The sequence below is a fragment of the Phaethon aethereus genome (genome assembly GCF_964289735.1).
Source record: "Phaethon aethereus genome assembly, chromosome: W".
NCBI lineage: Eukaryota > Metazoa > Chordata > Aves > Phaethontiformes > Phaethontidae > Phaethon > Phaethon aethereus.
The window spans coordinates 822,986-840,403 of NC_138581.1; the positions used below are offsets into that span (position 1 = coordinate 822,986).

Below are 17,418 nucleotides of genomic sequence, written 5' to 3' on the forward strand. Positions count from 1 at the left end.
GGGCCTGCTGAGCATGTGGCTCATCGCATCAGGATTAGAAAAGGAAAAAAGAAGCTGATGGAAAGACAGCAACTGAGCGAAGGGTAAAAACCCCTCATTCTTCACAGCCACCAAACAGGTAAAATGACTCCACAGGCCAGGAAGGCTTGCACGATTTGAGTTCTGTAGTGAATATACACATAACCAAATCGCGAGTCAAGCCCCGATTTTGAGCTGGCAGACAGGTAACGAAATGGCTTTAAACCGCCGTTTTTCCTTGCCATCGCCCAGTGCAGCGCACCTCTGTGCACCGAGGAGATGCAGTGCTCTTCCCACCTTACCGGCTGGATTTGATCTTCCCTCGCTCCAGCCAAGTACCAGCAGACTGCCGCTGCTTTACACCCAAAAGCAAAGATAAATTCGTGCCCCGGGCAGTTACTACTCTGCTGTCCCCAAAGAACCAGGTACGCTCAAACAGCGTGCCTGCGTACCTGGAACCTTCCCCAAGAATACGAGTATTTTCACATATATGAAAATTAGGTGCAGCCGCTCGGCCCTTCAGAAGTTCCGATGCGTCTCTGTCGCCAAGCTGCACCAGCCGGCCCGAGGCGAGGCGGCCCGGCCCCCCGCCTTTCAGGCTTGCTCCCTGCTGCGGCCTCTCCCAAGCACGCGGTCCCGCCGCGCGCCCCTCACTAACGGGGTCTCCCGCGTGCCAAGTGCCTACACGCAGCGTCCAGCAGGCCCAGCACTTCTTTTCCAGGCCTTTTCTGTCCCAAGGCGCCCTCATCCCCGGCACCCCGGCCCGCAGCAGGGCCGGTAAGTTCAGCCGGGCTGTCAACGCGCGCCGCGGAGCACAGGCGGGTTTGGGGAGGGGCTGAGCTCCCCTGCGGCCTACTAAGGGCAGCGGGCGCTGGAAACCGCGGCCTTCGCGCCACGGCTGCTGAAGGGCCGCCCCTGCCAGGCCTGTACCCTCCCCCAGCAGCGGTACGCTCGCGTTCACCCACTAGAGAGCGTGTGACGGCACGAAAGCAATGCAGCAACAGCGTCAGTCCAACGAACGATCCTATTCTCCCAGAGCCACACACCACCACGTATGCTACGAAAAGAAAGGGACCGTTACAAGCTCAGGCACCAAAAGCACCTATGGTTCTAGCGGGCTCCAAGCTTCCCTGGGACATCTGGTCCTGTCGCGAGGGGACACAGGTCCCCTGACTCCCAGCCCTGGGCTTTTCCACTGGCACTTTGCTGACATCCTTAGAGACAGCGGTAGCACACACAGACCTCTGCTCAACCAGACTTAAAACAGCAGAGCTGGAAAGAAAATTCTTGCTTTTGATGTATAATTACACTATCAGAATAATTTCACAAGTGGCTATATGAGGCAAATTTTATTACACGACTCTATTTTGGGGACCAAAACCTGCAAACGTAGTTTTGCAACGCAGTGAAATGCAAAGTCGTATCTTAATGTCATTTACTTTACACACCAGGTAGGGCATCCATGTCTGCATTTATTTTGTAGACATGTTTAAATGCCAAATACTCTTAAGAATGATGGGCCATCAAATTATACATTCACAGACACAGTATAAAATATGTCTATTTAAAAGAAGCGTATCAGGCAAAAGGAAAAACGTTCAGGTTAATGCCGCTGCAACCAGTTTGCAGAGACATTAGTTGCCTCATCCTGGCCACTTTCAATGTTTCTGGACTCTGAGCCCCAGGGTCGAGGGAGCGGGGGCAGTGGGAGCTTTTTAATGCTGTTCTGTGTTTCAGCCTGCCTGGTGGAATGCTGCCTGGGGACCCTGTGCTGTAGAAAGAGGTCACTTAGGATTAACAGTCAGTCACTTCAAATGACTAAGCAACATGAACCGGCAATGCAGAAGCGAGAGGCTCTCCAAAAAGACACCACTCCCTGGCCCTCCGCCATGCCAACTGCAGAAGAGAGCAGAGCTGCAAACCGCTGCAGACGAGAGTCCGACAGCTTTCTTTTGTAGAGTGCTGAAGTTTCAAAATTTTTGTCATGGGGACAGAAGCATCGTTTTACTTTTACATGAAACATCTCCAGACAGAGAGGGGACACTACAGAACACGCTATCATTACTTAACATCGCCGTAAGCAAGTCAAACTCCCATTCAAGTCCCTTCTACAGCCCAGGTATCCTGGGCACTGGGCAACGTCCAGCATGTGCACTCACTTGGCCAGTACAACCTCTGTGGGCAGCTCCTTAGGCCCTTGCTGCACAAGCCTCCGTCCAGACAGGAAGGGTTCTCAGAGAACTGGAATCAGACTTTTTATTCAACCAGAACTATTCTCTCCCTTTCCAGAAATTTGCTTTTTGGTTGAAGATATTAATGACAATTTTTCATCAGAAGCAATGTGGGCTTTGGCAGAACATAGCTGTAGGCAGAAATGTCTTTTTGATAGAAAAGCTTCTTGCTAAATGTTGGGGGTTTTTTTTAACTGGCTTTTGTCTTCACCATAAATAACTTCGGAACCAGCAAAGTAACCAGTCTCAACCTCAGTAATACAGTCTGAATCTGACCAATTTATTGGTATTTCTTCAGGGAGTGTTTTAATAGTAATAACTTTCTCACATGAGAACTGAAATAAAAACTGCTGCATGCTAAGTAGAATTTGCGCTCTAGAAATACCTTTTTGCATCCCAGAGAATGAATGACCTCACAAACAGTTGTAAAGTTGCATGGAAGCCAAAAACCCAAGAAATTTCACCTGACGACCATCAGTCCAAAGCTAGAGGCCAAGTTTGGAGAATGGAAACTTACAGATCCACAGAAATTTCAGAGTTTAATTTATTGTAGATTATCTAGTGCTGAAGATGTGAGCTGAATATGTCCAAGTCAAAAGCAATGGACATCTGATTATATATTATCGTTACGTAAAGCAGCACTACAGCTCAGAGAAGATGCCAAAGAATAAGGTGCAGATGAGCTGCGACCTCTTCCATCCATCCATGATCCAAAGTTTAGTGACTATACAGACTTCAGTCAAGTGCTTCCTTTACACAGGAAAACCATAAGCCAACAAACTTCTTCAGCCCAAGCTTATACAGACAAGTATTGTGGAAAAAGGAGCGTTCTGAATGCCAATTATTGTGAAAATAAATGGAATGGCAGAGTTTAATTTTAACATTAAACACTAAACAGACGAGAAAGCTTTGTACCTATTCATTAACTGCAGAACAGTGTAGATAAAACTCTGTCTCCAGGTTTGCCTTAGAACAAGGGGTTGCACTGCCAGATGTTCACACGTCCACCAGAAACAGAGGATGACATATGAACTCCCAAGCAAGAATGTGGATGTAGCCCCTGCAACATGAGCCCAGTGTGCTGGACTCAAAGAGTTATGGCTGGAGAAAGAACATCAAAAAGAACTTGGAAACTCAGTGGATAAACACATCACCTAAAGTTGTCCTGGGGCTTCTCAAAAGCAATGGTGCTGGTGCTTGCTAAATCAATGAATGCTCAGGCAGCAGTAACCAACTTAGGTGCGGAGATGCGGATTCTGTAAAAGGATAGCAATTAAAAAGCAGACCACGAGGGAAAGAAGGATAAGAGCTCGGTGGTTGTTTGCAATACACTTGTAATACTTTACATCTCATATTACATCTTCAATGCTTTCATTAAGAGCAAACATTGCGCTGTGTTAAGGTCCATTTAAAACAATGAAAATCATACACATATGTGCACATAAACTTCATATTTTTAAGTGAACACGGTACGCAGTAACTAAGAGTTATAATGCAAAAATATTTCCATAGTTTTTAAATTAAATTTATTAACAATCTACAGAGTTATTAAAAAAACATCCTTAGAATTTACGGCATTAGGTGGTACCAGGAGATTTAATTTATCACTTTGGCTCATCAGGAAAAAGAGTTCATAACTTAATTAGCTCTGTGCACTTGAACAAGTATTTATTTCACTCATGGTTCTCTGCTAATCATGCAATTTTGCAGGTATTTTTCTCCTGCCGTGTTTGACAAAAGCTAACTCCCAGCAAGCGGGTGAGTTCTAGTACTTGCGATTTTTGTGCCTCCAAAGCCCTTCATTACATGACAGCATTTATAGTGGGAAAGCATCAAGTACCTGTTTCTGCACCACCCTGAAGGTCGCTCAGGAAAAGCCCCGGAAGGGCACAGGAAGCTGGCTGGGACTCGCTGAGCTCAGCCTAAGGTTAGAGCAGCTTCCAGAAGAGAGGCCGTAACAGAGAGCTCGAGGGGTGGCAGCTGGCACAGGTTGAGTTCATCATCCATTTCATGCCAGCTGAGTGTTGCCATTGCTTCTGAAGGGTTACAGAAACACAGAGTTTTCTTTCTCTTTTCTATACTTCATAAAGTACAAAATAATTCAATGTGTATTTCATCAGCATTTATAAACTACTTCTATTGGGTTCACAGTTGTGAGATGAGACATGGATCAATCATCACAGGATCAAGAAACATTCCTCAAAAAAGAAAAGCCAAACAAAATATATTGCACACTGCTAGAAAATGGTTTTCTCCCCTATATCCCATCAGAGGAAAGTGCGTTTCAACACCAATGGGCTGCTGTGTTACAACCAGGACTATGTCAGTGAAGACAGCATGACAGAAATTAGCAGGGAGTGTCTCGCTGTAACGCCTAACAAGTCCTACCTCCGATTTATGTGCTACAAACCCCACTCCACCTTTAACCAGCAAGTCATTTATTTGATTACAACGTAGTGTGCCTGTGCCCACAGCTGCGGTTCGCTACCTGCCAGGACAGGCAAACCGCTTGGCACGGAGCACAGCTATTTTCTGATTAAAACGGACCCACTATTTCCACTAAAAAGCAGAGCTGATAATCCAATGGGTGTTTCAAATGAAGTGTTTTCTTTGTGATTGCAACACTGAAACAGTCTGCAGCAGTTTTCTGTGTATCACTAAGACAGGCATAAAGCAAAACCTACAAAACTTAGAGAATCAGCAGATCGGTATTTTGTAGCTACTCTGTACTTCCCTGAAAGACTGTAATGCTTCTTACAGCCAACAACAAAAAAAAAATCTAATTTGTTACACTCTGACAATCTCAAAGCAGTTCTTAAAAATTTCCAGAGCAATCCCCAGCTGGTCCTGCGAGGCAGGTACTACTGGGTACTACTGGCACTCAACAGAAGGGGAAAGAAAGGAGGAAAGCTGACAGTCACGGACATCAACAGGGAAGAATCCTGGGACCACTTTAATACCTACAGCACTGAAAACCAGCACATTCAGAGGGGAATTAACGTGAGCAGTTCCAGCTCTGTAGAGGCTAGGCAGACAAGGTTTCTCTCGGTCTCTAGGCTGTCTGATGGTAACTGGCAGGACGGGCACCTACCTCCACGGGGTAACTTGTGCATGCCCAACATGCTTCCTCTTACAGGATGTCGGAAAGTAGAGCTGCCTCACTTTAGAGGTGAAATAAATCCTAACTACCAGGTTAAGTCCTCAGAGAGCCCAGGAGACATATCTGGGAGCTGTTTCATCTTACGTGGCTCTCTGTAGTGAAGTCACTTGCATGACAGGTTGAAGATTTTTCATACTCATTTCAACTGGCCTTGGAAACTGCAGCAGACGACTGAAGGGATTCTGCCTAAGGAGCAGATGGGGAAGTCCTAGCCCCTTCCTCCCGCATCCGCTGCGGATGCAGATGGCGAGGCTGGTTGCTCTGGTAACACACCCTCACATGATCCTGCTCACTGTGCATGGCAACACAAGGGATGGGAGACAGCATTTTTTCTTATTAGCTCTTAACATAAGCCTGGTATGACTAAACTGCAGCAGTGGTACCTTAGAAAATAAGTAGCTGCTTAATTTCCACACCATGGAGGTGTTCTTACTCTGTTCCTACACTATTGCAATTACTAAACTAAATGGATGATCAAACTTTAAAAAAACCCCAACAAACAACCCAAACCCCCAAAATTCCCAGCCCCTCTTCCTACACCTGATACCCTAAGCCTATCTCCAAGTCATAGAAAACACCTTGGATCTCAAAATGTCACATTCAAAAAAAAAAAAAAAAAATTGAGCAGATCTTACTTTGCCTAAATTAAAATTCTGTGCAAGGAAGGAGTAATACTGAAATGCATCATACTTATAGCAGTCAGGAATCCATGTCAAGATGAACATAGCCCTGAAGCTTAATGTATGCAAGAGCTGCCAAAGCTATTAATTAGCTGACCCAGAATGGGGACAAGTAGCTGATGCATGAACAAAAGGAGTAACTACAGAGACAGCAAAACCAGCCTTGAAATCTCTTAGTGAAGAGTTACACAGTGCAGATGGTCTTCTGTAGCCAGAGAGGCAATTTAAGGACTCTGAGGACAAAATGTAATTTTATTGAGGAGGTAGCTCGCAGAGCCTTATGTAGCTCTAGCAGGTAAATTCACTGATGCCATCTCTGTGGCAGGTATTTCTCCAGTCCGGTATGAGCAGCGCTTTGATTGGGCTGCAAGAGGAAACGGCTCAAGCAAGTCAAGAGATGGCACTACTCAAATACCTCTTGCTGTTCAAACGGTTGCATTTTAAAAGAAATAACAGTATCTCATCCTGCGCAAAGAAAAGTTGAAAAACTCCACTAGGTCAATGCACTATGTGAACTAAACTGAGAATAAAACTTTACTCATGAAATTTGGCTATTGTCTTCCCACAATCTCCACATTAGGTATGAAGTTCACCATTTTCCATGACCCCTGGTGTCAAATGGTGCAATTCGGGAACACCAGCTGATCACCTCTACCACAAGAAGGTTTCAGACCTCAGCTATGCCAAAGAGCAGGTCAGAGAATTACTGCAGTTAATACTCGTAGCCAGGCTCAACTTGACCTCCAAAATGATATTCTGGCCACTCAATGCTTTCCTGATATAACAACTGTTCTGATGTTCCCACAGCGTGCGACAAATGGTTAACAGCGCACTAGGACAGACTTAGCAGAACTGTAAAATCCTTCCTACTAAACCTACCAACAGCATCATGATTTTACAGGGCTATTCAAGAAACACCGCAAGAGAGAAATCTTCTGCCCTACAGAACTCATACAACATGGAGAAGACAGAAAACAAAGTGGACTGGCAGAGAAAGATGCTCATCTAAGACAGTACAAGCGTTTTACTGCTTTGATCGGTACTGATCTCCTTGGGCGGTTTGCTACAACACAGAAACGCACAGGAGGATGCTTACCCAAAGCCAGTGGCAGCTGGTGCCATGTTAAGTCCAAGCACCGTCTTCTACAGATTGGCGAAGAGCACGGCCAGTATAGTCAGCAAAGGCCAAGGATGTGAAATTCAAAATGCCAAACCATTGCCAAGTGACCAAATGAATCTCAAACCATTAATTTTGGAGAGCTCTTTCTTTATAAGCCTTTCACGCTCCTCTATTCCTATCACTTGGTAGAAATAGGATCACTCTCAGAAGTTTAATGCCGCATTAACAACAGCTTCGTGCATTTAAATCACTCCACCTTACTGCAGAGTGGGGAGGGAAAATGGAAGGAGTGTATTGGCCTTTCTGAAGCATACGAACTCTTCCTTTTCCAGAGAAGCTGGAGCTTATTTGGATCACCTTAAAACCTTTCTTCCAAACCTATTCAATATCCAAAACCAAACAACAAACACATAAATAACTTCGCCTAGCAGATCCTTCAAGCAAAAAATATGTATTATCCCCAAACAATTGCACTTCAGGAAAAAAACCCTAAGGCTTCAGTTCATAAAGGGCATCACAAGCCAAAAAGAGCTTTAACAAATGCCTAGGTTTAGTCATGTGTTTTAATCCCACTGATTTCACAGGGATTTAAATGTTGGCTTAATTTATGCATGCTGAACTTTTAAAGTGCTTTACTGGATATGAGCCAAAGGAAACGGATGCCTCTTGCAGCTTGTTCTTATGAACCAGAATATTTCACCCTTAACACCAATGATTAAAACAGTTAAAGCAGTTCCTAAAGGCAGCAATGTGGTAAGAAAATGCCTTTCCATCACCATTCCCTTTTTATGTCGGGCTCCGAACGATACAGGTTCCCCCCCTCCAAGTCTACTGCCAGAGGTAGTGTTTTGTCAGACGATTGCACGGGTCCCACTCCGATCTCTACAGTTCTGTGGTGTTCTCTTTATCATGTTCAAATACAGCTACAAGTCAAGCATCAAAGGCTAATCAGTTCCTACCTAGGCTGACAAAGACCGCATACCATCGTGGACTGTACTAAACTTGAGAACTAACCAGCGTGCGTCAGAGCTCTCCAGCAGCAGGACACCACCGAGCGCGGACCAGCTGTTCCGCTGTAACGCGCCAGCTGACTGCGCACGGTTAGTTTTCAGTCGTGGCGGGAGACAGCTCCTCACATCAGCTCTGCTTCTCCTGGGGGCCCTTCCTGTGCCACGAAGGAGCACACCTGCAAACAGACAAGCAAAACCAGCCAGTAAGTTCCCTGCCTTTCTGTGGACAACTTCTACAGTTTAATAATTGGATTCTTTCTCATCCACATTTCTCAAGGAAATTGTCCAAATATTACTGAAACTCATTTGGGTACCTTTGTGAAGCAACGGAGAAGGATCATTCAGGTTTAGCCACCAGTACAGTGGGGTACCAGAAGCTAGAAGGCATTTTAAAAAAAAAAAAAAAAAAAAAAAACAAAATCAAAATCTTCTAAGTGCATAGTTTGAGAAACCTGAATCGGCCCAGGGTGCAGATATGTTTAACTTGAGCTGAAGCTCATGATTCCAATTTCCCCTTCTTTTTTGTTAAGGAAACTATTTTATTACATTTTTAATACAATCTGGGGGTTTTTAAGCTGGGAGAAGTAGAAGACTATAGCAATTACATATACACAGACATATAGTTTTGTGGACAACAGTTTATTACACAGTAAGAAACAGAATAACCTTTTATACAAATTAGAAAACTGTGACAAAGTATCAGCTAAATATTACAGTACTAGACCATATAATAAGCTATAATTTTTTATTTAAGTCAATTACACGGGATAATTAATGCACAGGTACATCTCGTTCATCAATAAATATTTCACTATTTAAAACCCTCCAAAGGAGAAAGTCAGAAACTCAAGCTCATTTGCAGATTACTTCAAGCATAACTGTGATTTTGGAAATAACTACATTAAAATCCATGTACAGATATCCACCTTTCAGCATAGATGAATTTGAAGATGAACAGACGTAGTTAATGATGCATTAACATTCCCATCTGAAACTGGTTATGACCACATACGCACGACGGATAAGCAGCGTGGAAGGTCCCCTATTCAAGGGTGATACTCTGGTCTAGTCTGAACACACCACAGCTACTGTTGTTCAGAGAATCTGAGGTTCTCAGAAAGAAGGAATTCCAGTTCAACGGTATCATCAGTGGTCTCTACTGGTACGTTACTCTTTTCCACCGTGGGCAAGTAATTCTGTACTTCATGTCTTGAAGCTAGTATCCTTGAAGTCCCATTGCATGAACATGTCTCTGCTTGTCTGATGCTGTCTGAGCAAATATGGTTTGGATGGCAGATTCCTGAACAGGAATTTGGTTGGCAGTGACTAGGGACATAGTATTTAGTTGCCACTGGACTTGATTCTATTTGATTATGAAAAAGATTATTAGCTGCACAACAGGTCTGGAGACAGTTACTATTTTTGAATCCATGATGAAGGCCTAATTTAGCAATAAGGGGCTTCCCAACATTAACTTCCTTCCTTTCATCCATTGTGTCTTCTATTCCTGGATACTCATAGTGCAAGCAAACAGTGAAGATCAAGTGTTCCTGCAAAAGAGGAAATGGAGGAGGGGGAAAAAAGAAACAAACAAAAAGTTATACTTCCTCCCCAAGTAGACAACATAGGAAACACTTAATGAGGCAGAGCCTACCACAGAAGGAGAGCTAAAGACATATTTTAGCTTTTGAGGAGCTGAAGACATATATTAGGCAAGACTTGTTTACTGAGGACCTCTTTTGGTTAATACTTGCTCACCTGGTAGTCTTTATTTCTAAAGTAACTTAGATTACACCAGCTGCCAAAGCATTGAAAAAGAGTTACCAAGTGATGTCCAGCACAGATGTTCATGACACAGAGATAACTTAACAGTGCCACAGTATGGTGAAGTGAGAACCTTTTGAAAACTGCATGCCCAAGAGCACAGGTTGGAACAGAAGGAGATGATATGTAACATTTTTATCTCCTACTAATGACTTTGTAAGATGCAGCTCTGCTTCAGATCACATTCTTATTGTACTACAGGGCATAGGAACATCCTCACAGTGTGCAACAGATGATCTTCACAAAAATAATCAACTTGTCCAAGTTCAGTACGGGCCTAGAAAACACAAGGTGCCTTGCACAACTGTATCAGGATTGCATATATGTTGATTCCATGGCTTTTATTTTTCAGCTAAGAAACTGAAGTCACTAACTTGTGATATTAGCCATTTTTTCCCTCCAAAGAACATGTTACTTAATATACAGACAATACACAGCTACCTCAATAGAACTGCAAAGCAACATGATTAATCTCAATTATCTGAACAAACTTGTGAGGAATAATATGTATTAACCCTTAGTTTTTGCAGTGAACTTAGCCTGGTGTAGAGGCAGTGTTTGGGAAGGTCCCTTGATACTAAATAGCTCCCAGTTTCCTCAGGAGTTCCTTTATTGGCCTCTTTAGGATCCACATCCAGGTCCTGTTTCAAGAAAGAAATGAGAGCTTAGTTGAAGGTACAGAATTTGTAGATCATAAAATAGTTATCAGTCTTTCTTTTAATCAAGTCAGCATTTTCTTCTTCTTAAAAGAAAAGAAAACACCAGTCGGACTGCTTGCAAAAGCTGCTGAAACCACTGTTAGCGACGGGCAGAAGGGGTTACATTTGAGTAGGTTACCCTCTTTTGCTGATGGTTCCTGTCAAACTTGCTGTGCTTGTTTCAGGGTTGCTCTTTTTTACCTAATGTGAAGTACGGTACTACAACACTAATTCTGTGGGCTAAAAATACATGTATTTATTATGCACATAACCACAAATATTTTATTCATAAAGCATCAGAAGTGTCCTGTTTGTTCCATCTAAAAAGGTTTTCTGCACCGTATCCTCTTTCATAGACATCAAAAAAGGTGTTCTGCCCCGAGGAGCTTTCCGTTTTACTCCTATCCGTCATTTTACTGTGATCAGCTGAGTAACATCAATGGAACTGGACAGGATCACCCAGGTGCAAAGAACTGTAAAATTAAAGCCTAAGAAACCTTGTTCTGCAAGGTGGGTGTGTCCTCAGCTCAGGTAGGAGCTACTGACATTTAACTTCATCAAATTAAATATAACAAATACTTGATACTAGATAATGAAAAACAAAGGAGACTTTGAAAAAGATGACCCTAGATTCATTTTAATGTTTTTTTATAAATACTAAAAATATGCATTAAAAAAAGAGTAAATGTGTCTGTACAGACACACACACGTAAACACTTGATTTCAACAGTTTAGAACCATTTTATTACAAAAGATGCAGTTTGACACGGAGAGACCAGACAGTTTTCAACTTCAGTGGAGGGAGATCACCGAGACGCTAACAGGAAGCACTTACGAGTGCGAAGTCTGTAACATAGGCTCTGCAAACTACTATTTCAGGTGGCTTCTTTACTATTCGTGTGTAGATTATCATGACATTGGAAAACTCTGCTGCAAACCCCAACTGAATCCGAACACCACATTTGAATTCAAGATACATACTTTCTGGAAGCTCTGCAAGTAAGCAACACATCATTACAGTCTAAATAAAACTTAGCATATGTATTTTCTATTTTTTTTTAATTCTGTTTTTAAATTCAAAAGTTTTGAAAAGGTATAAACCTCTTCCTCCTGCCCTCCCTCTACCTATCACTTAAATATTTACACTGAAGCAAACCAGGTTAGAAGCCAACAAGGCAGCAACACCGTTTGCTAGTATCACACAGCCACTGCCAGAGGGAGCTGGCTCAACTTCTGCTTCGCAGGTTTCTTTCCAATCTCTGTGCAACTAGCAAGGCAGGATTTACTGTAACTAGGGTATAGCTTACTGACCCAAGAATTTGTTTATGTATCTGTAATCAAACCACTAAGGTTAATATGGTATATATGCAAAATATAGGAGACACAGCTACAGCATTATAAGAACCTTTGAATTTGACAGCAGAACAAGTTGCAGGTTCATTTTTTCTCCTTTCACAGCCCATGCACACATTCACAAAGCCTAGCCTGCAGCATTTTTCTTCTTTATATTTTGGATCTTTCTCAATCTGTAGGAATATATCTGAAAGTGCTCAATGACATCATTCTGTGTCTGTATGCTTTGTACTGATTTTTCTACTCCCACTGGAAGTAGATTATTTAACATTATCGCAGACATACCTTTATACAAATATAAAGGTTATTCTCTTCTCAAATTCCAAACACATTCTCTTCTATGCATGGCTTAAAACAAATAAACCATAAGATAACATTATGTCTTTATAAATTTTATTTTGCATTTCATCATTTAACAAACAAGAATAAAGGGCTTGATTCCACAAATAAAAACCTATATCTGCAAAAGAGTCTGCCTACATGACTAGTTGTCTTAAAAATGCCACCACTAACCCTCTGCCCAATCTGTCAAAGAAATTTTAAAATGTACTCCCAACATAGTTAGATGAAAAAGATAAAAAGCTCTTAAACCCCACTGGCCTTAGAAGAAGTCTAGAAAGCCTGGAATTGATCTCACCCTTATTTTAGTTTTCTTAGTTGTATACATTGAAAACTCCTTTTCATCATGCACTTTTACTATAGAGTTCACCTGGCTATTTTAGGTGAGGACTTTAGAATGAGATTAATGATGCCTTAAGTGTCACTGTTAGTCATAAACAGACTACTGGGAGATTATCCCAGGAGGTAGACATCATATAAGTGTCCCCTACAGTGTTTGAGTGGTCTTAAATATACTTACTCAGGATGAATTCTGCATGTCATCTTGTTCATTATAATCTCATGTGGAGGTAAACCCCAACACAAAAACTTCCAAGATCTGAACATACTAATGAAATTTCAGATATGAACTTGAATTTCTTCTACTGCCATTCAATATCACAACCCATAGACTAGAGATTATTGAGGCATTACATCCTCTTATTTTTACCATCATGCCAGCAGGATCATCTAAAAGTAGACTGTACTATACCATGAGCTTTGGCCCACTGTAGGTTCCGTGCCAGAGACTCTGCAGAAGATACGGTTTGTTGAATGGGATCAGTTAATGCCCTTTTCTCAGACAAACTGCTGCGGATCTCCAAAGCTTGTTTGCCTTTGGTAAGGTGACACTTGCCCATATCTAGAAAATAAGATGCATATCATTTCTCTCAGAATCAATGCTGCTGAAATTCTAAGTACATCACTGCAATGCTGTCTGGTTGCTATGGTTATACCAGCATCAGCACTTCCATAAAAACTTGTAGTTTCAGAAGTATTCACTGCTTAGCTATTTACTCATTTAAGGCTAAAACAGCATGTCAGATGCCTGTAGAGAATCCTGGGGATTTTGCACGTGTCCTAGTCAACGTGCTCACCTGTTTTTCAAAACCAGTTCAAGCAATATCACAGCTCTGATTCAGTAAATTCCTAAAGTGACTGATTTCAAGAATGTGAATAATACCATTGGAAGAGACTTCTAAAGAATTGGAGGTCAGTGGAGTATTTTAGGGGTCGATAAAGGGGCCAATACTGTTTATTTAAAATCATCACTGATGAGCTGGGTGACAGAACAGAGTACACCTTCAGTAAGTCTGCAGATTAAAAACTGAGAGGAGTAGCTGATTGTGCTGGTTTCAGCCAGGATAGAATTAATTTTCTTCACAGAAGCCAGTGTGAGGCTGTGTTTTGGATTGGGGATGAGAAAATGTTGATAGCAACAGCTCAAAACATCGGTATGTTAAGTAGTCAAGGACAGTCCAGCTCCATGTGCTGGCCGGCCAGCGAGGAGGCTGGGGGTGTACGGGAAGCTGGAGGGGACACAGCCAGGACAGCTGACCCAGGCTGGCCAGAGGGATATTCCATACCATAGGGCGTCATGCTCAGTATACAAAGCTGGGGGGAATAAGGAGGAAGGGGTGGGGGGACGTTCAGAGTTATAGTGTCTGTCCTCCCAAGTCACCGTCACGCGTGATGGAGCCCTGCTTCCCTGGGGATGGCTGAACCCCTGCCTGCCCATGGGAAGTGGTGAATGAATTCCTGGTGTTGCTTTGCTTGTGCGTGCGGCTTTTGCTTTGCCTGTTACACTGTCTTTATCTCAACCCGTGAGGTTTCTCACTTTTATTCTTCCGATTCTCTCCCCTGTCCTGCTGTGGGGGAGTGAGCGAGTGGCTGCCTGGGGCTTAGTTTAGGGCTGGGGTTAAACCACAACACTGATACACCAGAGGGTCGTGATGCAATTCAGAGGGACCTGGACAGGCTATAGAATTGGGTAGAGAGGAATCTCATAATGTTCAACAATAGGAAACACCGAGTCCTGCACTTGGGCAGGAATAATCCCATGCAGCAATATAGAAAGGGGACCGACTCACTGGAAAGCAGCTTTGCAGAGAAAGAGGTTGGGGACCTGGTGGACACAGAATTACAGAATCATTAAGGTTGGAAAAGACCTTTAAGATCATCAAGTCCAACCATCAACCCAACACCACCATGCCCACTAAACCATATCCTGAAGTGCCACATCTACACGTTTTTTGAACACCTCCAGTGATGGTGACTCCACCACCTCCCTGGGCAGCCTGTTCCAATGCCTGACCACTCTCTCTGTGAAGAAATTTTTCCTAATATCCAATCTAAACCTCTCCTGGTGCAACTTGAGGCCATTTCCTCTCGTCCTATCGCTGGTTACTTGGGAGAAGAGACCAACCTCCACCTCACCACGACCACCTTTCAGGTAGTTGGGGAGAGCAATGAGGGCTCCCCTCAGCCTCCTCTTCTCCAGACTGAACACCCCCAGTTCCCTCAGCCACTCATCAGACTTGTGCTCCAGCCCCCTCACCAGCTCTGTTGCCCTTCTCTGGACACGCTCCAGCACCTCAACGTCCTTCTTAGAGTGAGGGGCCCAACACTGAACACAGGACTCAAGGTGCAGCCTCACCAGTGCCGAGTCCAGGGGAACGATCCCTGCCCTACTCCTGCTGGCCACACCATTGCTGATACAGGCCAGGATGCTGTTGGCCTCCTTGGCCACCTGGGCACACTGATGGCTCATGTTCAGCCGGCTGCCAACCAGCACCCCCAGGTCCCTTTCCGCCGGGCAGCTCTCCAGCCACTCCTGCCCAAGCCTGTAGCGTTGCCTGGGGTTGCTGTGACCCAAGTGCAGGACTTACTAAACCTCATACAGTTGACCTCAGCCCATGGATCCAGCCTGTCCAGATCCCTCTACAGAGCCCTCCTAAACACCAAGCTGACCATGAGCCAGCAATGCATTCTTGTGACAGAGGCAGCCAACAGGAACAGCACTGCCAGCAGATCAAGGGCGGTGATCTGACCGCTCTCGTCAGCACTGGTGAGGCCGCATCTGGAGTGTTGGGTCCAGTGCTGGGCTCACCAGTACAAGGATAACACATACATACTGGAGAGAGTGCAGCGAAGGGTCACAGAGATGAGGGGCCTGGAACACCTCTCACATGAGAGAAGTATAAGGGAACTGGAGCATCTGTTCTATAAGAAGTTGCTGAAAGAGCTGAGACTGTTTACACTGGAGAGAAGGTGGCCCAGGGGACTTCTTATCAACATATAAATAATTGATGAGGGAAAGTAAAATAAAAGTAAGAAACAACAAAAAAAAAAAGTAAGTTTTTACATTCTTTTTTGCAAGAAAGTAAAAAAAGAGCCTGACTCTTCTCAGTCAAGACCAGTGACAGTACAAGAAGAAGCAGATACAAACAGAAATAGAGAAAATTCCACTTAACCATAAGAAAACTTTTTACTCTAAGGGTGAGCAAACACTGGGACAGGTTGTGCAGGGAGACTGTGGAGTCTCCCATCCTTGGAGACATTCAAAACCCCCATGGACAAGGTCCTGAGCAACCAGCTTTAGTTTACTCTGCTTTGGGCAACAGGGTTGGACTTGACAATCTCCAGAGGTCCTTTCCAACTTCAACTATTCTGTGATTCAAACTTACTCCAATTTATTACGGTCTCCCTATATTTAGTTCAATCACATTTAAAGGTCACATAGTTTTATTGCATGCAGATAGTCAAAACCTATGGCCTGCAAAGAGAAAAAAATCCTGGAAAATTTCCATTTATGAGTTCATAAAAAACCACAACAATGAAAGCTATTTACATGGAACACTTCTAACATGAACACTCCTTTGGAACATTTTCAAGTGCACCAGTGTACTCACTAACACCCAATACCTAGTAATACTGACAACAACAGTTGTCACATTGCCTGACAAATCAATCTTTCTCTCCACTCTGAGTTCAAGAATGAGATAAGTAATAGGTCACACATCAGAACATCTACAGCATGTGACATTAACCTGCAGTACAGATGAAGCAATAAGTCAGTCGTATCTTATGGGACATTTAGGGAAGTGTAGTGAAAATGGCTGCTGGCAAAATTGTGACATGTTCTTATGGGGAAGCCACAAAGGTGGGGGGGAAGAGGAGAGAGAAATCTCAGAGAATTCTAATCCACTTAAGAACACCCAAAAGCAATGACAAAGGATGAGGGCAGGAAGAGGGTGAGAATATTTTCGGATATTTGTTCATTATAAAATTTGTAAAGTTCTTATGCAAGTTGGAAGACTGGTCTGTAACCATTACAAAATGCAAGTGGATATCTACTCCTACTAGTAGACACCAGCAGAACCTAATAGTTTCTACTCCTACTGTTGCTTTGAATAGGCTGACAATGGGAGAATGTGGGATAAAAACTGAAGACGTAGTATATAAATACATTACAGACACAGTATTGATGCTAGGATGAGTGGATTACAGGGTTCTCTTTTCACAAAACAGTTTCAGAATGTCCCAGAAAGCAAGAAAGGTGAAGAAAAGGGAAAATATTGGGGCTTGCTTCAAAACAAAGAGTTTCAGGAACAATGGCTTAATGAATTTGGACCTAAATACAGCAGCTGGTGAGCATGCAGCAGGAAGAGCATTATTAAGGCTTCTGCCAGGCTTTGAAGAAACACGGCTATAGCCAGCTCTAGTTTCTACCACTGAGAGGACAGCAAGTCCTCAAATTCTTCCTTTGTATTTAGGTAACGGCAAAATTCAGTAGTGCTGTAAGCAAATAAAAAGTACAAATCTTAACGCAAGGAGCACTCTGCTTGACTGCACCTGGCAAAAGAAAAAAAAAACCAAACACATTGCCCCATGGGGGGTGTGTGTGTGTGGGGGAAATCAACTTCAGCCCTAGGCCTTGGAATAAT

The 17,418-nt window shown here is 43.3% G+C and overlaps 1 protein-coding gene across 1 annotated transcript in view; it reads right to left on the reverse strand.

The window, feature by feature from the left end:
• Positions 1-9,304: 9,304 nt before the first annotated feature.
• LOC309415046 (mucosa-associated lymphoid tissue lymphoma translocation protein 1-like) overlaps positions 9,305-17,418 on the reverse strand; it is a gene marked incomplete at its 3' end in the record, with an annotated part of 38,137 nt that continues 30,023 nt past the window's right edge. Inside the window, exons 14-17 of the mRNA XM_082012437.1 lie at positions 13,185-13,334; positions 11,577-11,734; positions 10,559-10,684; positions 9,305-9,769 (exon numbers count right to left, since the gene is read on the reverse strand). Coding sequence (XP_081868563.1) covers positions 9,305-9,769; positions 10,559-10,684; positions 11,577-11,734; positions 13,185-13,334 — 899 coding nt within the window. The remainder of the gene's footprint in view (positions 9,770-10,558; positions 10,685-11,576; positions 11,735-13,184; positions 13,335-17,418) is intronic.